The following is a 24678-nucleotide window of genomic DNA, read 5'->3' on the forward strand; positions in this document are numbered from 1 at the left end:
AGATCTTCAGTCTAACGCTCTCCCAACTGAGCTATTTCGGCACATATACAACAGGGGCTCGAGGCACAAGTGGTCTATTTCCAAGTGATTATCTATTCTCTATTAATTGAATCAACCTATTTATAAAACAAATATACCATCGAGTTCAGCTTATCAGAAATGTTGAAAATGTGATTCGCAATCAATCCAATTGTTGCCGTATAAGTGCATGCCAAATCTAGTCCTAATGAATGTTTTCTAGCAGATAAACGCATAGAAGTGCGAAAAGTGAGTTGTAATCAGCATTAACAAGCTATCGCGTATCAAGTTTATTTCATCCATTATGCATGCATTCAATTATCATATTTTTTTGAATCTAAGTCAGCAGTGATTAACATGTAGAAGGTCCACATTTTTCACACTACTATACTGCATTGAACATATTGTATTACACTAAAGTTGATTCCTTTTCGTTTAATTTCATTTATTTCCAAATAGAACACATATATCCATGTCGCAAATCGTAGAATGTAAACCAGTTAGTTGCAAGTCATTTGAATCAAATTACATTTAAATGATTCAATTAATCACTCGATGCTGAAATGCATATGAACGTCGAAATGAACGTAGGCGAACGTTCAGTCGCGATGATGCTTTGACGTACAAGTACACTTGGGCACTGAACGTTTTTCAACGATACAGTACGCAGCCATTCTGTCAAAAACGTTTGACATCATTTTGACAGACAAACAATCGCATAAATAAACGCAGTGTTTTAATAAAATTCCTATGAAATCCTTGGAATAAATCCCATTTTGTTTTTTAAATTTTCCGATAATTTTGCTATTGGCATCGTGAGAGATGGCTAATGATCGTGAAGTATTGCGAATCATATGGGAGGGACAGATTCCAATTTGTTTTCAAGCCGATTTAGACGAAGCGAACGCTGTTCGGCAACCTGAAAACTTTTATTTGATGGTCTCGAGATTGAGCTACTTACCATTGGTTACAGACAAAGTAATTATATCAAACAATATTAGAACTTAGAATTCACGTGATAATTTGTTTCGCTTGTTCGATTGCACAGGTTAAAAAGCATTTCAGCAGATTTGTTTCAAATGAGGCACAAGAGGGCGAGGTTTGGTTCGATTCCAATGGACTTCCGCTGAAATGGCACTATCCAATCGGTATGTAGCAACGTCAAAATAATTGATAAGTATTTGAATTGATTAGTACCGTTTTATGCATGCTTTTAGGTGTTCTATACGAATTGACGAAATTGACGGAATTACCGTGGTGCATTACAATTCACTTTAGCAAGTTTCCCGAAGAGATTCTATTCCGATGCCCAAACAGGTACAGTTTTACATGATCAAAAAACGAAAATAGTTCAAATTATGTAATGATGATGATTGTTCGTTACGTTCCAGAGAAATCGTTGAATCACATTTCATGTCATGCCTCAAAGAGGCGGACGTCTTGAAACATCGTGGTCAAGTGGTGTCACGAATGCAGAAAAAGGATCACAATCAGCTTTGGCTCGGTCTAGTCAACGATAAATTCGATCAATTCTGGTCGGTTAATCGACGTTTAATGGAACCAACTAGCGAAGATGGCTTCAAATACATTCCGATCAGGTGCTACAAAGAGGTGGGTCTGGTCAAATGCCAATTTATTTGTCCTTTTTTGTCGATTTTCAGAGATCCCTTTTTTGAGATCTGAAAATATCATGAAACAAAAATTATCGCTATAACACCTGCGCCTGAATGCAAATGAAACAGTTGAAAAAATATGCAAAGTGACAATTGTTTTCGAAACAGACCCATCAAAATAATCCGATCTGAAGCTTTGCTCCTTTAATCTCGGCAGAACATTTTCGCTGCGGCTGTTGTTGTTGTATGACATAACACTTTACCCATAAGCCAAGCCAAGCCAATTAAGAAGACAAATGAGAAAATTACCTAACTCACGGGAATGCATACAATGTGTAGCATTTTGTTGGCATTCGCATCAAAGGATGCCGTGTGGTGCATATGAAAAGCGAAGTGAATTTAAAAATAAAATGAAACGGTAAATTATTTCGATTAATTTTCATGTGAAACCGCGACCACACGCCATTTCATGGGGACCGATGCAGACCGCCTATAAATAAAACAAACACTTCGTTGTTTGTCGTTCTGTCTCTGTTTTTTTATTCGTTGTTCAGTAGAACGCTTGGCGCTTGAAAATAACACATGTGTCATTCGGCGCGCAGATTGAAAACAACAACTGATGAAAAATTATCAATGATGAAACCGGTAAAAAATGAAATAACGATTCTCGCAATGTTTTCGTTGTGGATGCGATGACGTAGGTGATGTAGCATAGATAAAAATGAACAGAAGAAACAAAAAAATAAATAATTGTCACATCGGAAATATTTTTAAAATACAATCCTGACCTCCGGATAGCGAAAATATTTTTGGCACGTTTTAATCGTTTTAATGATAACAGTACCAGCAACAGCTCATACATATGTTTTTTTTTGCTTCATTTTTTGTGTGTGATAGGATGGAACGTACGTCCAGAAATTGGTACCGCCCAACAGTGACAATGGATTCAAACGCACCGTACAACATTTACTCGAAGATTTTTCGACGTCTGCATCAAAAGCAGGTAAGTTCATCATTTTATATCGTATACAAAAAACCTTGTGTGTGTTTTCAATGTGATTGAATGAAAAAGTGTGTGCTTAATCTACAATCGCACAACTACGGACGGAAGATTATTTTAAAATTAATTTATTTTTACCCATTTTTTCAAATACAATTAATAACAATAACACATCTCACAAAGAAACTGAATGCGTGTAATTTTGAAAAATGTTTCCCTGACAGCCGGAATACACACACAAAAAAGTAGAAGAGAAAAACTTTTTTCGAAGTGAATGTGTTAAGCGCGAATGTGAACTCGATGAACATAAATGAACTTCGGTCGATTTTAACTAACTATACATGGCTTTTGCATTTTACAGCAATCGTCGATTGTTGGCCCGTATATGGTCAAAAAATTTATTTTTTTCTTTTCATTCTTTCTTCTGTCGATGGAAATGCAGAAAAGTCTTTCACATGATTTTTCTAACAATGCCGAGAATAAGAAATGATTTAAGCCATTCCATTAAAGTGCTGCATATTTTCTCTGAATTTGATCGAATGGTAAAACATTTATTTCCAGAGGGAAAAAAAATGCCATAGGTCATACGGAGAGTGAGAAAAAAAGCAACGCGATTAATTCCAAAGCAGAAACAGTGGTTAAGAAGCCGGTGCTTGGGTAGAGAGTAAGTGACTGAAGAAAAAACGCGTGTTTTTGTTTCTATCAGTCGTAGCTCTAGTCTTTTCCTCTTTAGGTTGTATTTTTCTTCTTCTGTCGATCCGATGCGCGCGCGCACACATTTGTGCGTGCCTCTTTCTCAAAAACGTTTTCTCTTCTTCTGTTTTTAATTTATCTTTTTGTTTGTCAAATGGAATTCATGTGATTTTCGTCTCTTTCGCTCGTTTCACCACAAACAACGCCATGGATGCACTCGCAAAATATTATCGCATTGTATTCGAGTTCCCTTATATAGACCTGTTTTTTAGCACTACATGAAATGTAGAGCTACTAATCTGCTTTTTTTTTTCTTAATACTTTTTGAGTGACGAAACAAATTATGGTGAATTTGAATTTTATGCTCATATTTTTTATTTAATTTAAAACAGGTGCACTAAAGACAAATAAGTGCACAATATCTCGAAGCACCAATCAAATTTTTATTATCAAATGTTGTTTAAAAATTACATTAATTTTTCGTATAATATTTTCTGAGTCTTGGACAGAATTGAAGTGATTTTAGATTCTATGCTCATATTATTTATTTAATTTAAACCAAAGGCAGTTTATTTCAAAAAAGAAATAAAACCAAGATCTTGTAATTCATTTTTGAAATAACTGAGAATTTTTTTCTGTAGTTTGTTGCAAAGTTACTTTGATGAAATATATTTCATGTAGTGCGCCAAAAAATACTTTGTTGTGAAACAACAAAATAGATTAAGTAACTAAAAACTCAAGAACGCAGAGCGGAGCGAAACGAAGCTCTGCGGTCTTGTTTTTCTTCTCTTGTTTGTTGTTTTATTGCCTTACGTTGATCCTCTTGTTGTTGATTTTGTTTTCCTCCTTTTTTCCATCATTTCATTTTGTTCCTCGACAAAGTCCGAGGCAAAGGAAAAAATAAAATATGTATATAAACGTTTCATGTTTGCATTTGTTCAGTTCATAAGACTGGTGTAAAATGGCCAAAAACTCAACAAGATGCACACCAAAATCGAGAATAAATAAATTTGTATGCGCTTGCGCCGTTCTCACTTGCGACCGGCCGAAGTAAGAAAACGTACGAAAAGCGAAGATAAGAGAAGAAATACACCAAAATAAAATCGAAACGATAAAATAAAATAAGAGACGAGAGAGAAAAAGAGCAGAAAAAACACATATCGAAAATCACTCTGTGAATGCAAACAAAATACGCACGAGAGAAGAGACACAGAGTGCGGAGAGAGAGAGCGAGTGAAAAAAATAGACAATCAACACAACACCAAATTGGGAAAGGAAAACAAAGGTGAATACGATGAAGCAAAGAGAGGTGTGAACATTTTATTAGCATTATCCGGAGCAGCGCAAACAAATCCATTCTGTTCCATTCTTGGGCATGATACTGATTTGCCGGATTTTTTTCTCACTCTCTCTCTCTCTCTCTCTCTCTCTCTCTCTCAACTCTCTTCTCCCGTTTTTCGTTGTTTGGACCATTCAAAGAAAGGAAAAAAAGCGCGATTCTCTGTTTATTATCATCGACGATTTTTCAGTCTGAATAAAACGATTTCTTCCCTTGTATACGTATGGATGCGTGTGTATGTTTTCGATGGCGTGCACATTGCAAACATGCGCACTTGCGACCGACATCGTGAACTTTCAGCATCATCGCGCGCCAAAATTTACACATGTGACGCTCGGGCTTCTTTTTTCTAAGAACGAATTCTTCTCATTAGATTATTATCCGAACAACAAGTTACAAGAATTTTGGCTGGAACGGTACGCCCCTGAGATCGCTCACGTTTGCACACCTCACGATCGAATTAGCATCTCGACATACATATATTATTGCTATTCATTTCATATGAGACTCTTTGAATTGTTCGCGCTCATGTATGCTAAAAGCGAGGAGTAAATGCTTTTCTCTCAGAAAACACACATTTTAATCATTTTCTGTTCAATTTCTTTGTTTTTCCACCCGAAACAATTTTTTTCCCATCTTCCAAATATTGTTTGTTTTCGTTTGATAATTTTAAATTCACGCGCGTCTCAATTCATTTCGTGATAAATAATGTAGTGAATTTTTTTTAACGAATTTCATGATGTTGATGGGTGCACTAAAGATGGTTTTTGCAACAGGACGGTGCGCGAAAGCACCAACAGTAACACATAAATGTATTGTTTTTGGATGGTTCCACGAAATTGGCGCGTGTTTTTCGCAAAGACATCAGAAAATTTGCATTTTGTTGTTTAAATATTTGACGTAGGCAAGCAAACATATGACGGTTTGGCGCTCGGTGAATGCGAATGAAACGCTTGTCGCTAAGACAAAGCACGAGAAACACAAAAAATGAAACTGTCACGAGATCTTGTCATGCTCTATTGACATTATTGGTATCGACAATCATTAGATAAATGTACTCAGTTAATATCAGGCACATGTGTGAGTGTATAATTTTATTTAAAAAAATTCATAGACTCCATAGCATTTCCAAGCGTAGTTTTTTTTTCCTCGCAGAACCGATCGATCGACATTTGGAAGAGAAAACAGTTGTTTTGCCAATATATCGAGAGTTTTATTCCAAAAAATATTTATCATTTTCTAAGAAAGCGACACTTCAGTTTCAAATCAGCCGTCGTTACGTTCTAATTTATAGCTTCGAATTTGTGTTGGTATTGAAAATGTGTTTGAAGTGCACTTGCAAATTATTAAGTTGATAATGTTGAAATGCCAGTAAATTAATGATAACTCATGTATTCATTAGCAATAGCAAAAACAACATTGACAGCAAGCATACAAAAAAGGAGCAAGTGTCTGGCAGAGTGTACAAACCGACATGGCATTCTGATAGGAGCACACACTCACTCATCATTAGAAAGAACAAAAAAAAATATGCTTGAAATTCTTGACTACATACGAGAAGCAAACGTACGAAACGGAACGTTATTGATGATGACGATGATGAAATATACGAGGCTGCGGCGGTGGTGGCAGCGGCCGTAGATCCAAATTAAGAAAATAATAATAACATGTCGTGTGTTGCAAAGAACCACGTACACATGACCAAATAGAGTGCAAGCGATCGAGTGAGCCAGCGTTCGCGCGCAATACCGTCAGTCCTATGAATTGGCTGTATAAAAAAAGATAAAGAAAATGAGAAATCAACTGGAACATTTATGGAAAAGAACATTTAATAAATATGGGAAACGCAGTATGAAAACGTTGTGTTATCTGAGTGTATTTTGTGTTGTGCTCAACAACAACAGCAACAGTCAATTTCAGTGACTATGCGCTGGAGTCACAAAGTCTGGCATTGCAGTTTTCCATCCATTCAACGTTTTGTGTGAGCATGTGCGCGCACACACAAAATGGAAAAGCAACTAAAACCTGAACGAACGATCGAACGACACGCGAAGAAAAAAAGAACAAACTCTGGAGCGAAACAGCAACAACGAGAATGGCAGCAAAACAATGTGCGCGCCAGCACAGCAAAACGGCAACGAGAGGCAAGAAGAGGAACAAGGAATGATGCATTTTATATGTTGCAACTGAAATGTATGGATCGAGTGTGTGTGTATGCTACAGCAGCAGCAGCGACAGCACCTCACCAAAACAGATAAAAACGCATTTCGCATTTACAGTGTGCAGGCCCATTAACTTCTGGCCATTAAATGCAACGCACATATTTTATGTGTAAATTCAATCAGTGTGTAGCTTTTGTTGTTGTTACTGTTGCTGGTTTTCTTTAAATTCAGTTCAGGCCTGGCTCATGTTCACTCACACCAAACGATGTGAATCGAATGCGAACTCGTTTGTACTATTTGATTCTTTGAAAGCCCCACAACCAGAAGAAAAAAGAAAAAAAGAAACTGTAAAAACGGATCGGATTTCTCTGTTGCTTCTCTCGCCACCGAGCAATGCCAGTTTGTGTTTATTGTTTAACGTTGCTCGGCTTGTTCTCACTCGATATTTCTGTCTCTGTCTCTTCCTTTCTCGGCGATTGTGTTCTAAACGAAAACCGTAGACATTGTGTCACTGCTGCAGCGCAGCAACAACGGCCGCATTGCAATGCACTTTGGTTTCGGTTTCTCTTTCTGTCTCGTTGCATCAATGAAATTTCGCCTCGCGCATTTATATATTCGCAGTGTGTGATAATCTGGTGTCCGCGCGATGTGCTCTCTGCCATCTCGTGTGTTGTTTATGTTCAACTTGCAGTGCATTGAGCACATGCACTTTTAATAATTCCCGATGCATTTTACTCCATAAGTTTTTCGTTTGCATTTGATTTTCTCGTCGATTCTTTCGTCATTATTCTTATCGTCTGTTCTGTTCTTGTGGTGGTTTTTCCTGTTGCTGCTGCTGCTCACTGATCGTCGTTAAAAATTCTTTTTTTCTCTTTTGCTTTCGCCTGCTTCGTTCTTCGGCTTAACTAGTCGAGTGTATGCTGTTGTGTTTTTTTGTAGGGCAGAATGTGTCGACACTAAGTCTACCATTGCAGTTTTCAAATGAAAGAGCCTATCGTATTTTGTGAGCAACGCTTCGTTTCGTAATAAATATTCTGATTGTTGCTTTGTTCTCGCGAGTGCCCAAAGTTTCTGCGAAACGGGAAATGAAACGACAACAACAACAACAATAACAACAACAGCACCAGACGATTTAAATCGAATCGCGAATCCGATGCCTACAAATGGTTATTTCATCGAGCTATTAAATTGGCACATTAAAAAGGCTTGACACTTGGGTGTGTTTGCGAGCGAGCAAGCACGCGCGCGTGCGTGATCTTTCAAATGCATTGACTCGATGACGATGACAACGACGACGTCTCTCTAATTCATATGTTCGACGCATCAAATGGCGAAAATTGCAAAATGCTAAATTTAAATCAATTTAAAACGTGCATCAAACGAAAAACACTTGAAATTATAACGCGTACACACATCACAACAACCAATGCCATGATTTTTTCCTACTTCTTTCAGCAAGAAGTTGCTGTTGTTTTTTTTTCGAAGCATTATAAAGCGTAATGTGCGCGAAATAGAGATCGAGCTGACAGCCTACGCATTACACCACACCACTTAATCCAATAATAGGACATTGTACGTGTTTACGAGCCCACAAATGCGCTCACCGACCGCGCGCCGCATTTCAGCTTTTTTATTCGATATATTTTTGCGTTTCTTCGCACGTCAAATGGAAATTCGTAATAGAAATTATCATTTCTAAAGAGTGTGACGCGAGGTTGTTGGCCATATTATGTGTCATTGCGTGTCATGTTGTAACCATTATTATTACGAATTGGTTTGAAATATACATTTCTTTCTTCTATTCGTTTTTCGTGTATCATCTATCATATTGATACGTTTGTTGTCATCAATTTCTGACTTTGTTGCGGTTTTATTGTGCGAACGCATTTTCAAGTGGCACTCTGATTCCGTGTGTGAGTATGATACTCATCATCGTACGATGTTCTTTTTTTCTTTATTTCTGTTCGTTAGACATTCAAATCGAATGCGACACATACTACATTTTTACTTGTTTGATTGGCCATCCGTATTTATCGTGTACATTCATTATTATCAGTTTTGTTCTATTTGTCGATGAATTTTTGATAAGATCGGTGAAAATGGAATACGCGCGTTATCAATTGAAAATATATGCATTCGACTTGGTGCGATTGCAATACAAATAATTTATAACAAGCCGCATTGAAGCCTCATTTCGAGAGCCTTTTTAAAATGCTCAACTCAATGCTGTACGTAGAAAACAATAAAACCGTGTGTGTGTTTTTTTTCTGTCATTTTTACGATCACTAAACGTATCACGGGATTAGAGTTTTCGCTGTTCGTTGTTGATACAAGACCAAAATTAAATTAATTCGCTCTGCGTGTACAGACTGGATGAAAAAAATAATAAAATGTATGAAAATGATGCGTTCTCGACAACTAAAAACAGCAGCAACAACAACAAAGACATTTTGATGACTCAGCAAATTAGCCAACGAAAATAAGCGATTTTGCACATACATACACGCATAAAAAGCAACGAGAGAATAAAAATTTTGTCAAGCCCAAAACGACATGAATTTGCAAATGTTCGCCATACAGAAAAAAACGAAGAGCATTTTTTGTTGCTTTGGTTCGTTGGAATAAACAAACAAAACGACACACGGAACGCCTAAACTAATAAATGCGACTTCACACGATCCGACATGCGCAAATGGCAACAAAGTCACAAAAATCCAACGGACATGAATGCGAATAAAAATTTGATGCGATGAACGGACCGCAAGCTTAAAACGAATGAAAAAAAAACAAAGTTCTGTGTTTTTTTTACTTCGGCAAGTGAAAGTGTCGCGCGAATGATGATGGTGGTGGCGGTGGCGGCGAATAAGTGCCAAATCATAACACGAATGAATAATAATTCATTGAATTGGAAATGAGAGGACAGAAAAGAAATAACGACAGACGTTATCTCAAATTGTGTGTTTTCCATGGAACAGTTGTAAATGAAACACGTTCTGATCATATTTTTTTATTTGTTTTTTTTTTGTCGTTCATTTCAATCAGAAGTGAAATACGGCGCATTGGAAGAATGCGCGGTTCGTTATTACTTGAGTTGATGGTGGCCGATGCTGTTCTTCTCTCTCTCTCTCTCTCTCTCTTTCTCTCTCTCTCTCTCTCTCTCTCTCTCTCTCTCTGTAGTTTTTTCATTAAATCCCATTCAAACGATGTCTTTAAATGGCAACCGATTTTCTTCGGTTCTTATTCTATGGAATCGATTGGCAGAGCGCGATAACTGTGATGCACGGTGGAACCGTTTTCGCGGAATTGACTTGTGAATAAAAGTTTGCTTAGTTATGGTGTTTGCCGCATCGCTAATCTTCGATCACTGGCTCGTTCGCGCGCGCCAACCAAGCTCTCAATACTCGCTTAATTTGTGTATATGTTTGACTTGTTTTCGCACTCTCAATCGCACAGGTAAACACACAATTCAAAGCGCATCATTATTCCACCATCGTGGAAATATACCTATAACTATAGGTGCCCATAGAGCGAGCGAGAGGAAGAGAGAGGAAAATCGGTAACGGGAAAGTCAGTTTAATCGATACTTAGAATCAATTGCAATTTGAAATTATTGAATCGCACCTCCTCATCCGATTATTGTATATTAAATGATGATTGCTTTTGCTAGTTCCGATTTCGAAAACTGGGTGGAACAAGAAAATTGGACTTTCTTTTAATCTTCATCTCATCAATGGACGCGTTGATGCGCACGCTAGACATTTTTCAAGAAATCCAATTTTAATTTCCAACTTCTTCTTCTTTGCCTTCTCAGGCGAATAGAGAAAAAAATAAAGTCACTTTTCTTTTTTCTCTTCTTTTAAATCCTATTTGATCAAATCAGCTGTCCAAACTGTGAAAATCAAAACATTTCGACTCTTGAATGATGAATGTACAGTACAGTGTACATCTGTACATGTACACTCACACCAACTTTTCGACGGACGAAATTTCTGTTTTTCTTTTGCATTTATTTACTTTCTATCTTCTTCAAACAAACAAGCAAAGCGTTCACGTCGTCGTCAATTTTGTCTTCCTGCATCGACATTCAAATCGTTTTTCCGTCTCGAGTCATCAATTCGATCAGCCTTTTTTTCACCGGAATGTCTAGAAGAGAATTTTTGTTGCGTTGTTGAGCGCGCACGCACACGTTTGCAGGCAAAAGTGTCAAAAAGGCAAAAACAAAAAAAATAACAAGCAGAGAGAAGAAAATGTAAAATTTTTATTATTTATTCAATCTACTTCCTTTTTCACACTTGATGCGATCGATGTTTTCTTTCTACTTGGTATGCGTGTGTGCCAGCGAGTGTGTGTGCTGCGGCTTTGAATCAAGCGTGCGTGAGAAACATCTTCCTTTTTAGGAGCGCTGCATTCCAAAAGTGACGTTGCTTTGACTTGTTGTACAGTCACAAAGGAACTTGAATATTTTGAATAAGGCAACTCAACGCCATCGCTTCATGTAGCATTCGCTACGAGCATCATCATCATCATCATTTCGACACGCAACATATTTTTGCGCCGACCCGAGATCCAATCCAAACATGCCATACCACTGAGTCGAAGCCCAGGCCGTAGCATAAACATCCCACAGACGGAAATATATTAAATCGATGAGAAAACGCATTTTTTTTCCTTCGGTGGACTCAAAAAAAAGCAGATGCAATGAATCTAATTGTGAATGCGATAAAATATCAATGAGAGGAAAAGAAATTCAGTGAAAGAAATAAATGTGGAGAATAAGTTTGAAAAAAATCTACTGAAAAATATTCTGACGGTGGCGGCGGCAACGATGGTGACGACAACGGTGAAACGAATGAATATTTGCTTTTGCTTCGTTCGACGTTTCCTTTCTCTCTTTTTTTCAATATGTGCAACACATTTCTGATTTGCTTTGATGTTTACGTCGAAAAATCTTGACTTCAAACGAAGAGAAGAACAATCAAGGCATTGAATAAAACATTTTGGTGTTTTCAAATTTTGCTACAATGTTTTGCTGACGTATGTGTTCTGTAAAATGATCTTTTGACAAGGGGAAACCGCAAGTGTCGACTGTGCACGTATGCAGATCACGGTACACGGCAAACGCTTCCCACTTCGAGAAAATTGCGCGACTGCCGAAAAAACCATAAACGTACGTACAATGTGTAAAGGATGTCATATTTTACTGTTTGGCAATTAAAATCCTTGCCGTTTTGCTTCTCATACTTTTCTCTCGTTGGTCATTACTATAACGGTTTACTGCGTCGTGGTTTTCTCTGAGCGTGCAATGAATACACACACGAGGCATTATTCGTGAAAACTTTCCTTTCAGGCAGCAGCAAACACACCAAAATCATGTACAGCTCTCAAAAGCAATTTTATGGAGAATTTATGCAGTTGCAGCGTGTGCACATACATTGTGTGTACGCACTTTTCTGCATCGCGTTCTCATGCAAATCAGCCAGAAATGAAATGCAGTGCGTGATACGCATGAGCAAAGAAATAATGGTGAATGTTCCGCCTTTTCAAATGCGCACAACCAAAGGAAATGACGGAAGTGATCGACAATCGAGAAAACCGATTATTGAAAAAAGAAAAGAAAGAAAAGTGAATGAAGAAAGAAAAAAAACTAACGCATTGAAATGGGTAAAACCAATTTGAATGGATTTTTCAAAGCGCATTGGGTCGACCGACCCGATTATGTGAGTATTATGTTTATATATGTGTGTGTGTGTGTGTTTCAATTTTAATTACTTGATTTAAGCTGAACGCTAATCGAAACTCGGTGTGTGTGTGGAAGACAAGAAGCAAGTTTAACACGTTTGTCGGTGCCACCAAATAAAATCAAATGCGCTATTTATGCGCTTCTCTTTCTCCACACTCATCTACTATTTTAGTGTTTGAATACATATAGTAAAACCATTTTTATTTGCCGCAATATTAGCTACCTGTGTGCTTTTGCTACTGCTACTGCTCGCTCGCACACCGGCAATTCAAATTGTGCTTAAGATTTATTTTCATTATTCCTCAAAACATTTTATGTTCACCGCAAACAGGAATTTTAACAGCATCGCAACACAACAACAAGAACATTGGGAAAAGTGGTCGTCCAACGAACGAAGATGACGACGACACGTCTACGAAATTGTGAATTTTTTTCTTCAAACACACAATCACACACATATACATACGAACCACGTCGAGTGGCTATTTCTTTCCGCTCTCGCTCATTCTTGAGATGCAACAGCAGCAGGCGGCTGTAGCGGCAATAAACGTCAAGAATAAGATTTTGCGTGCACTTGCATTAATTATATTATGTGCACGTAGCCACTTATAATCTACGATGGAGATTATAAATTAACAATCAGAGCATTTGATTTATAGTATTTTTTTTCTCCCTATCGCTCTCCTTCTTCCATCATTTACACTTTGCAATGGTGAAAAGTGCAGCAGTCGAGTGTTTTCTTTTTGTATGTTTGTTTGTGTTTTTTTTTTCGTGTCTTACCGAATACAAGTTTGAATTCGACGCGCGAATTGAAACGGACAGAAACTTCGAGTCTCACAGCGCAACCGAAGTGAGATGGCGGAAAGACGATGATCAATTCTGATTTATTTATGACTAATTTATTTATTTATTGAATATTGAGATTTGTTTTTCCTTTTTCCACCATCGCGCCTCCGTCACTTCGCTCTCTCGGTTAAAATACAAACAAATTCACACACACACACATTTTAAAAGCATTGGCTTCCGATGAAACCGCAAACCAGAGTCAAATGCTTTGAGCAACAAACCCGTCCAGGAAAATATATGCAATATATTTGTTGAAATTGCTGGTCGTTTCGTTCATTCGGTCGGTCGGTATCACTCTCTTGGGTATACGGCTAAAGTTATCGTAAATGTCAAAGCAAATCGAAAAAATGTGTGGTTTCGCATATATGTAAGAAGCAGGCAGAAGTACTTTTTTTCGGTGGGAATTAGCATCGTATGCAATGTATGCATTGAGACGCTGGAAAATTTTTCGACGCGCCACCTTTAGCAAAAGTTTCCGCGCTAAACAACTACTGTGACATCATACATTCTTTTTGGCAAACGTATTCTGTCATTACATCGCAGATTCGACGAAACGAGTGAGAATGACAGAGGCGGCATAGATGGTGCGTCGAAAAAATTTCCAGCCGATTTTGCTGTTATTAATGCCCACCGCTTTTTTTGCTTGTAATAAAATGTCATACGGCATATACAACAGCGAGCACAACTACCATTTGGTCCGACGTTTTGCTTTTAAGGTAGTTCGAGTAACTTAAAAGTAAGTTAAGTAACAGTAAAGGCGCTGTTAAGTACTGAGCTTCACGTCAAGTCTACTGTTAAGTTTAATCACCACTCGTATTGAACCAAGTAGTTAGTACCTTAATGATTTGTACAAAACTCAATAGATGGCGTTAGGGTCTTCCATGTGCCTTACGTAAAATGTGCTCAGTTTTCGCTTTGTCGGACTATGATTTTAAATGACAACGCGATAAAAACCAATTTTAAAGAGAAGACAAAATGTTAATTTTTTTTTTCTCTGCGTGCATCGACAATAGGATGCCCGATTTCCAAAAAAAACGGACAGTGAAAATCCATCGAAGACGTTACCGCACCCCAAAGAAAGCGTATATACATAACGAGGAAAATTGAAATTCATTATAATTAAAGCGAAAGTAAAAATTTCTCAAATCATTCGGAAGCAGCAGCAATTAAGAGTAGAATAAAAGACAACACACAGAAAAATTGGTGCTAGTCGATATTGGTGGTTGCCGGAGGTAGTTTGAAAATGTCGGCACTTTCAATCGAAAGATAAAAAAAACACACACACACACATGAAATAGAAACACACACCGAGAAGGACAATTCAACACTCTCGGGACTACCTACCGTTAACCGATGGACATGAATAGAGAGAAATAAGCGATTCGCTTAATAGCTACTGGGTTTTGTGTATTGAATGCACTGGCTCTCCGACATTTACATCAAATCAATCATCCTTTAAGAATAAGCGACGTGGAACAATGAATAGAGAACCAGCTTGTTTCCTTCTCCATCTCTCTCTGTCTCTTTCCTACTTCGAATTCGTGTATGCTTCCCAAAACGAATGTTCAAACAATATTACCGACGGTAAGTAAGCCTGTGCCTTTTTTTCGCCGCCTTTACCTTGTTGCCGACTTTGCCGCATGCAATTCCGAAGTGAGCACCAACGCGCGTAATACTAGAAGCTTGTGAACAATACTCACCAGAAAGAGAGAAAAAGAACACATACCCAATGTCCGCCGTAAATTTTCTGATTTTTTTTTCTTCGAGTCTTCATTTTACCTTTTTTCTTCATCTCTCGAACTTTGCATTTTGCTGCCGTGCGTTTTGTATCAACAACACACGTTATTTGCTTGGGTAAGCTGAGCTGTCAATGATTCTTTGTGCGTACTTACCTTTCTCTTTCTCTTCGGGCCTCTACAGTGAGTGTGCTGTGTTCCGTGTGGCACCGACCATTTTAAGATGAATGACAAAACGAGGTGCAGTCACAATGTCTGGCTAGCCAAAAAGTTGTTTGGTTGATTGACACGTCGGAATGTAATGCATCTGTGTTGCGGTCGCATCGATAGCATCGATGCTTCAGTATACACAACATACAAAGTCCACCAAATTACGGGTTGTCGCGCATTCAGGAAATCTCAATCGACAATTCGACGAAAACAACGCCCTTGATGCACGCAAGATCAGCATCTGAAATCAGCTCAAGAATGTTTCAGTGCTAGAATGATGAATTGTATTCAAATGTAGAATTCAGCAGAAAAATCAGTGTTGTTGCTGCTGCTGCTGCTCGCTTAAAGAGATGAAATACAGTCCGAAAATTAATTTATCTCAATTTATCTTAATTGCTCGATCACAACCGCCCGCCCGCCATTCGATGCGCATTCTACTGCAGTGAACAACACCTAAATCGATTGGAAACAAAACCGGAGAAAAAAAAACAATCATAATCCTGAAATGAAATGGAATTTTTATACAGAAATCACAGAAAAGAATTTTATCTAAATTCCAATCGAAGATTATTTGAGCGCTTTTTTCGCTTCGGTTCGGCTTTATTTTGTTTTTTTTTTGTTTTTTTTTGTTTTGTTTCGTGAAGGGCAAATGAGAAGAATGAGACAACAGAAAAAGGAGGGAAAAAATCAAATGCCATCATCAAGTTGGAAATTCCTTAAAATACCATAAAAAAGTGATTTATCATCGGACACACGGTCGAGCTATAACTTACTTCTACTTCTGTCATGTATTGCACATGGTTCGATCAAAACACGATGTAAAGTGAATTCGTAAGCAACGGCGTTAAAATTAAATCGATTATTACATAGGGATTCTGCATTGAAAATGGACGCCGAACTAAAAGAACATTTAAACGAAACTCATAAAAGATGTTCGCAAAAATTTTAATTCCATCCTTCCATCGTGTAGCAAAAACGCGCGCGTTCTGATTATCTTAGGTCGAAATCATTTTTTGTTTTTCGCGACGAATAAGTGGATTTTTGGTTAGAAAACTGCTAAAATGTGTAATTCATTCACTTGTGTGTAAAATGTTGTAAACGGCCCATATCCGAAATACACACAAACACACACTCTGTCTCTCTCTCTCTCGCAAGAAAAAGACAACGAACAAATAATAAAGTGTTTCTGAGCTGGTGAAAACTTTAAAAACTACGTGCACCACAATTTTAATAAAAACGCGTCTTTATGAGTCACCTTTAGCCATGCCAAAAAGGCGTTGGGCTTTTAATCGTTTTACACAACACGAACTTCAGGAATGTTCACGGTTCGTTTGATTATTTCTTTATTATTCTCTTCTATATTTTTTTCATTGATAATGGTGCGCGCCGCCGCTGTCGAAAAAAATTCAGGTGGTCAATTCGAAATTAAGGGACATATTTCTTTTCTTCACAATTTCGATTGTCATTCGTCTCTTCTGATGAGACATCGGTTTTCATTATTAATGTTATCTGGTGTGATTAAAATTTGAACATTCAGACGAATTTATGTGTGTGTTTGTGTTTTTTTTCGCGATCATTAATTAATTCGGTTGAAAAGGAAGGAATTAATTAACGTGTTTTTTTTTCTCTCCGTTTCGTGAGAATCGATTAATATTTCAACGGCAACAAGCGAACGTCATACATTTCAGTCATCGGGTAGCGCGCTGTGCTCTTCGGCACCGAATCGAAATTACTGCAAAGCGGTGAGAGAACGTGTGTTTTATGTCATATAGTTGCACATTTCAAATCGTGACTGTCTCCTTAGAATGACGTCTTTGGTATGAGTGAGATAGTGCGTGCGCGCGAAAAGAACTTACATAAAACCAGATTGGCAGAGAGCAATTTTTTTTATGGTAGCGCGGTCCTCTTTTGAATTTGGTCGCTTGTGAACGCGCGAGACAAACAGGCGTTTTATGTGTTGTTATTGTTTTGGCATGTGACCCAACAACGATGTTGCTTTACATATTTTCGCTCCACATGCTGCCGTTCATGGCTCTTCTCATACAAACGACGTTAGTCTTCAAGTTCTATGAGCTGTTCTATGGCAACTAAAGTCAAAACGTACACCCCATTTAATGGGTTTAGTGGTCTTATCTCCATCTTGAAGTTCATTTCCATTTATATTTCTCCTAAAACTAACTTTTAATTGATACCATATTATCACCTGAAATGGTTAGAATATGACAATAACAAAAAAACCTTCGTGAAGATTTTAATCAGTGACATTAAAGCCATTTGATTTCGACGTGCCGATGTTGAATGCCTGTCCGGCCGGCCGTTCGGTCGGTCGTTGTCTCACTCGCCGACTGTTGTTGTTTTTGCTGCTTACTCAACGCTTCATTCTAAAATGCTTAGAACCATAAATATATTGCCGGAATATCAAAAGACAGCCAATGACATCTCTGAACCAACTCATTGAATCATCGAATATTTCGAGCAACTTTTTTCAATCGTGTATGGCTTGAGTTGAATATAATCAACTTTACGGCGACACTAGCAGCTTCTCTGCACACACACATCGTAGAAGAAAGTACAAAAATCATAGTATTTTGGCAAATGCATCGAGTAACCATTGCAAAACATCAATACATAGTAACGGCCCACAGAGAAGCTGTTAGCGTCGCCGTAAAGTTGATTTTATTCTAGTAAAGCCATACACGTTTGAAAAAAGTTGCCGAAAAATTCAATGATTCAATGAGTTGGAATTGAGATGGCATTGACTGCTATGTGTCAAATGACTTCGATTTGAAATGTATTGTGGCACTATATCTATGCTTAGAACATTGTTATTATTATTATTGTAAAGCGAGAGAAAGAGAGCAAAAAAGAAAAATAATGTGTTTTTGACGCACACAAATTGTTAATGAAAAATATAAGACGAAAAAATCATCGAGTTTAAAAGAGTTTTCATGTTGCGCTATTTTCTTCCGTTCTCCGATTACATTTAGATTTGACCGACGGTCGGATAGAACTCTATTCGTTTTTTTCTACTCGATATGTTTCTTTTTCTACTAATACTTCTACTTCGTGGTCGTCATCGACGTCGTAAAGAGACAATGCCAACGAGTCTAGTAAGTTGATTATGGAACGATGAACACGTTCGAAAATGCATAAGCGCGGAGCAAGAAAAGCCGTAGAAATGATAACTCATCATCATGTGCATAACTGAACTATCTCAGATTACGTCACACCGTGAGAGAAAAGCGAACCGCGTTCACTTGAGTGTGAGTTATTTTTTTCCTCCTCCTTCTTCTTCTTTTGCTACTTACTCACTTCAGTTCCGTTCCGTTCGTTAGTACCTTTTCTTCTATTTAATTCATTAGAAAAACTTGATTTTTTGTTTCGACCATTACTAAATTAATATAATTCGGTTTAATGACGGTGTGCGTGTTGTTTCTCTGCTTCTTTTTCTTGTTTCTGCAACACCGATATTTACCGCTCCATGAAGAAACAATAAGCGATTAATGAAGATAATCGTATTTGACTGATGTTTGATTGATAATAAAATGAGACCACCGACCGTGGATTATTATTAGTTAATAGTACTCTATTCTCGACTATATGGATAGAGAACAGAGAAAAAGGAGAATTGCCGAAGCGATATGACGTAAAGAGAGAGACGCGCACCAATTTTTTGAAAACCAAATATGTTCAAAAGCAGCACACACACACATACACAATTTGGAGGATGGTTTGACCATTTGTTTGGGTCAGAAGTGCGATAAAAATTTCCGAATCGCTGCGCATTTTAAAAAAATTATTACGATAATGGGTGGCTTTTTGTTCATTCCTTGTCTGCAGCTCAGCTGCACCATACTTATCTGATCTAATGAATTAATTAAAATATGTTCAACCACTTATTTTTCGTTCGGCATTTTCTTCCACTCCTTCATCTTTCTTTCTCTCATTTCAGTTACTTGTCTAACACATGGCATCGAAATCGAAAAAGAGACCCCGCTGCAGTGGCTGTCGGAGCATATGAGCTACCCGGACAATTTTCTACACGTTCATCTGATTTGGGAAACGTTACAGGAAACGATCGCATAATTAACTCTGAATCGCCAGCCCATCAACTGAACTGATCTGAAGTGATTTCAACTGACTTTAATATCCATTTGGGTTATTTTATCGGTGCACATGGTCAGTGGACAAAAACTAATGTTGTATGAACGAAACAATAAAATTTAAATAAAAGCGCGTATGCTTTGAGCCAGTAACTGTGTAATGATAATTATTCGATTCCTACTCCTACGGTAAAAGTGTTGAATGTACATTCCAATCACACATCTTTTGTATCCCACTTATTCATATATTAATATATATAAATTCTCGATAAAATAATTATGTGTTATCTCATCAAACTGTGAACTATGGCATCTAAAAGAATAAACTTCTTTTCTTGAAAGAGAAAAAAAAACAGAACTCAGGTTATTTTCAATCTGTGTCTTAATTTGTTTTCATTTAATTTGAACGATTTGTATACGAATAACGGGGCCGGACTGGGTATCGCGCATATGTGCTTATGATCAATATATTTGTTTTTGAAGGAATAGTGTTATATTTTGATGAGCTGGTCGCTGTGAATGTTTTCATTGTCTGTCTACTGGCTCGCTCGATGTGTGGCTATGAAAATAAAAATGAGTAGCAAACGAGAAGAGAAACGTTGCAATATCTATAAGTTTGATTCATTTGTGGCATATCACGAGCTATGGAGTGGATCGCGCGTCGTCGACATTTGAACAAACAAATACGTTCTGTGTTTTATTTTGATAAGTACCTGAGGAAATAAACACACAAATAATGTGACTGTGAGAGTGAGTGAGTGAGGGAGAACACGCCGAGAGTGAATGAGATAGTGGAACAAGAGCAAATCTCGACACATAAAAAGGAACATCAAAAATGTTGCTGCACGGTGCTCGCGTTTGGGATGTGTGAATAGTAAATATTGATACATAAGCGGTTGTTCAACTGTTGCTCTGGTTTTATCCTCTGTTCGTTCGGCATATAGTGTCAGCCATGTGGGCGATGGAGAGTAAGATAATCGTCAAGAGTACTTCATTAATTAGGAGCTGTCTCTTAAAAATGGGATCTGATGAGAGACACCGATTAGGACAAATACAAAGGTACTGCATGCACGGTGTCATTACAAAAGAAAGAAATAGTTTCATTTCTTTTTCACATGAGAAAATGGGCTTTGATGATTATCATCTCATCTTAATTTTCCCAAAAGGTAAGTCATAAACCGATTTGACAGTTTGTTTTTGGGCATGATTAGCTAATAAATTCAATTATAAGCCCCGACTCACATTTTTGAAAAAAAAATCAGAGAGAACACACCGAAAAGTCCGTCTGAAGCGCAACAAAGTTTTGTTGCTGTTGGCAAACAAACACACATTTTCACACGCGATTGACAGTGGAATGACAATGGAAAATTACAGCGAATCCTGCAAATTTTTGTATGTCATTGGGGTTAAGTCATCATCATCCGTCGGCTGTCGTCTGGCCCGATCTCGTGTCACTCTCTCGCCTGAACGGAACAACAACAGCGAAACGAAAAATTTATTTATTTTCGGGGGCCGGTGTTCTCTTTATCGTGTCTCTGAACGTCACCACAAAATCGCATTGTTGTTGCTGTAATCTATTTCGATGGTTCGGTCAAACTTGTTTCTCTCTCGCTCGTTTCTCTCCACCACGCTCCGCTCGCATTTATCATTACAAGTCAAACGGATGGACGTCTCGGCGCAAAGTAATAAGAGAGCAAAAAATATGTATATGCTTGTATAGTCATGTAATTGTTTGGCGCGCGAATTCACAATGACTTTCTGAAAACTCGCACAGTTCATGTACATTTGGGATGCGCAAGAGCAAAAAAAAAACAACAACAAGAGAATAATCGCGTCTGAAACATGAACGAAGCGAAACGAATCTAATTTTTGCCCCATCGTGTGATTTTCTGTCTGACAGCAATCAGCTGGTTCATGTTCATCGTGTGGAAAGGTAGTAGGTGAATGGAGACGCGCAGTAAAAAAAGGGAATTTGAATTTCGGGCGATGATGATTGCGACGCAAATGCTCATGGATGATTCATATTATTTTTTTTGTTCATCTAACAAAAACACACGAACCGCATATCAACGGTGAGTGAACAACAGTGGACGTTCACCGTTAAGTTTCACGTCTGAAATTAGAAACAACATGAACAACAACAAAAACAAGAAGACGAAGAAACGATGGCAATTTCAAATCATATATGTCAATCCAAATGAACAATTGAAATAAATGCTCGAGTCGAGACGTTGACAACAGCGCAAGAAATTATGAACGGTCCAATGAGCGGTCGGTTGGTCGGTCAGTCAATTTCCATAGCAAATTGTTTGCATCTCAATTTTATGTGAGTCAAGATCAAATTGAAGTGAATCAAATTTTGAGCAATTTGATTCACATGTTTCTTTTCATCAATTTGCTGGGAATGGCGGTGGAGAGTCGCGTGCCAATTCGAAGGCTAACGCCATTACTTAAATCGTCTCTTTGTGTTAGGTTCGCCGGCGCATCAATAAAATTATCCATCATTTGTGTGACCTAGTACGGTTTGAAAATTGATTTTTTTTTCGTAACATCAAATCAATTATAGGAAGAAGTCTTCTTCTTAGAAGAGTGGGAAAAATGTTACATGCAGATTTCACGGTATGACGCATATTTTTTTTATTGATTTATAATGGTGTTAAAAACAGAAAAAAATCCCAATAACATTCTTCACCTGCATATATCGAAACGAGAGGCAAAACTGTCGAATGACAATCGCCAGCAGTAAACTCTCCCCATTTTCATGTTCAAACAAAAATAAACCGTTCATATGTCTCTATTTTGTTTATACATGCATTGCTAATGCACATTGTATACACTTTCGATCAAAGCAATTGATAATGAGTGTTAAAAAGCGATCATTAAATTGATGGTGTTGCAAGTTGATCGTTAATTATATCGCATGACTTTCCCGGCGACAACGACAAAGTACACTCATTTCAAGGAACGTTTCCATGTGGAACGTGAGAAGAGCTATGCGCTCTGTATAGTTCTTGTTTATTGTTGTTGTTGCTGATGTTTTTTTGTTGTTTCGTGACGCATAGGATAATGCAATGTTACAAACAGGCATTAACACGAATTTGCGCAGTCCATTGTGCAATTCCCATGAGTCATTTAGTCATTTCCAATTTTTCATTGATTTCGCTGATTGGAATGTCATTGTAGAGACACACTCACACACATTCATTCGTTTGTTATTCGAGTGAAGTGGTCAGTTGACGGATTTCGTATGACTAAAGGTGAATATTCTAGGCACTTGAAATTCGTCTTAGATTTGACATTCATCGTGCGTACAACTCAAAAACTCAGAGCTCGGCGGTCATCAGATGTATCAAATGAAAAAAAATAACAACACATTAAATGCTAAACAATCCATTCAATGTCTGATCTCAAGCCAATAATAATTGAAAACAATCAAGTGATAAATCCGAATCGCCGTCGATCTATTCGAATGCCATGCTCTGTGTGTGACAGTATATTTTCATTTTTGTTGATTTTCTACAATGTTTATTTTTTTCGATTACGCTTCACTCTTCATTGGTCTGCCTCCGTACAATGAACGTGTTATCAAAGGCCAAGTGTGGAATTTTTCAGATTGAACCGCTTCTCTTTTTTTCGGTCGTTATTTCTTATTATTTATGAGGCGCTACGCGGTAGGTTTATATTGAAGCTACAATTTACATTTAAACGTACGTAATCACTGATTCAGAGAATGACGGTTTTTCCTTCGTCGATTCTGAGAACGAAAGAAAAAAACGATTGTGATAGATATTTTGTTGTGTGTACACATTGTAAAGCATCATCTTTTGGGGCGAAGAAATGTGAAACGGAGAATAGGATTGGTCATTGGAATTGCTATGAAATAACAGCAGCAGTAGCAGCATGATAACCTCAACTCTGGCACGATCAAACCAACCGAACCCGTGCCTGTCTTGTGCATAGCAATGACACATGACATAATTTTTCTTTCGCTTGGATTACTCTCGCGGTTTTATTTTTTTATTTTATTCATTTTTGGCACATTTTCAACTCTCGAAAGAGATAGAATCGTGCTAACGAACGAAATATTAATGACGATGCCATATAATAATAATTATACGAAACAGTGATAAAACAAATGATTAGAGCCCCGTCGGTGGCACAAAAACGCCAGGCAAACAAAACATACAGCGAATCGCGCGCTTACAAGTGATTTGCTCTCTTTGTGTGTGTCTTTCTAAAGAGCGTGCGCGTACGCTGCCGAATTATCAAAATGATTTTTGGATGTTCATCCAAATCAAACGGTATAATGAATGGTACGGCGCTTGTGTCGGTGTCTCACGCAGACAGTAAACATACACACGACCAGATGATACAATCAATTAAACGTGTCTAATCGATTAAATTCGATGCAAAATTGGCAAGCGGTCGATGAAATTGACAGAGGAAATTAACAAGAAGAGAGAGATAGAAATACACAGCATTAGCAACAGCAGTCAATCAAGACGAATCGAACGAATGACGGTGATCATTCGCAAAGTCAATGCGGTCTGATACTTTTTATTTGATGCGCACATGTCGATGATTAGTCCATCATTTTATAGACATTTTTTCCTGTTCTCTTCTTCTTTTTTTCTCGACCTTTCGGTTTATTTTTACCCACTTCGTCATAGGACTGTCGATTAAATAATTGAAGTTGAAAACAACAATTGCTTTCCAACGAAAACGTTATCTCTTTAGCATAAAAATCTATAAAACTTCAGATACTCTTTTTTTATTTCCAATAATGTCTATTTTGAGAGATTGCAAAAAAAGAAAATGAATAATGAAATTGTTCGAGTCTATTTTTAGTTGTTTTAAGATTTTATAGTATTATTCAAGAGAATTGTTATTCGCGATGCCGTTGTTCGCGCTATGAATAAAAAAAACTCAAATGAAATGAAAGAATCAAAAGCGATCGTTAAAGAGTGCTTTTTTTATGTGGCAAACCTCAAAACAGGAATCAAATATCGCAATGACCGAAACTTAATGTGACATGTGACGGCTATAAAGTGTCGAATTGTAAAAAGTTTTTGCCCGCTTTGCCTGGGTAAAAATAGACGAATCGGTTTTCCTTTTTTAAATTGAATTTTTATTATGCAATAAAAATCTGAAACCAATCTTCAATCACAGAGAAATGTAAATGATTTTTTTTAATCGTTTGCTCATTTCGTTGTTGTTA

At 37.5% G+C, this 24678-nt stretch overlaps 1 protein-coding gene across 2 annotated transcripts; it reads left to right on the plus strand.

The window, feature by feature from the left end:
• Positions 1–658: 658 nt before the first annotated feature.
• LOC129580465 (autophagy protein 5) lies at positions 659–24276 on the plus strand. 2 transcript variants are annotated; one of them, XM_055470909.1, is made up of 6 exons: positions 659–996; positions 1067–1166; positions 1236–1335; positions 1410–1629; positions 2529–2634; positions 19310–24276. In XM_055470909.1, exons 1-6 carry the CDS (start codon positions 841–843, stop codon positions 19441–19443), a joined length of 816 nt encoding a protein of 271 aa, XP_055326884.1. In that variant the 5' UTR covers positions 659–840; the 3' UTR covers positions 19444–24276. The 2 variants fall into 2 exon arrangements, with proteins under 2 accessions (XP_055326884.1, XP_055326883.1); XM_055470908.1 differs by lacking the exon at positions 19310–24276 and adding an exon at positions 6066–6773.
• Positions 24277–24678: the final 402 nt, after the last annotated feature.

Source organism: Sitodiplosis mosellana, unplaced genomic scaffold, assembly GCF_009176505.1.
Source record: "Sitodiplosis mosellana isolate CC-2019 unplaced genomic scaffold, AAFC_SMos_1.0 Smas_scaffold_1, whole genome shotgun sequence".
Classification (NCBI taxonomy): Eukaryota; Metazoa; Arthropoda; class Insecta; order Diptera; family Cecidomyiidae; genus Sitodiplosis; species Sitodiplosis mosellana.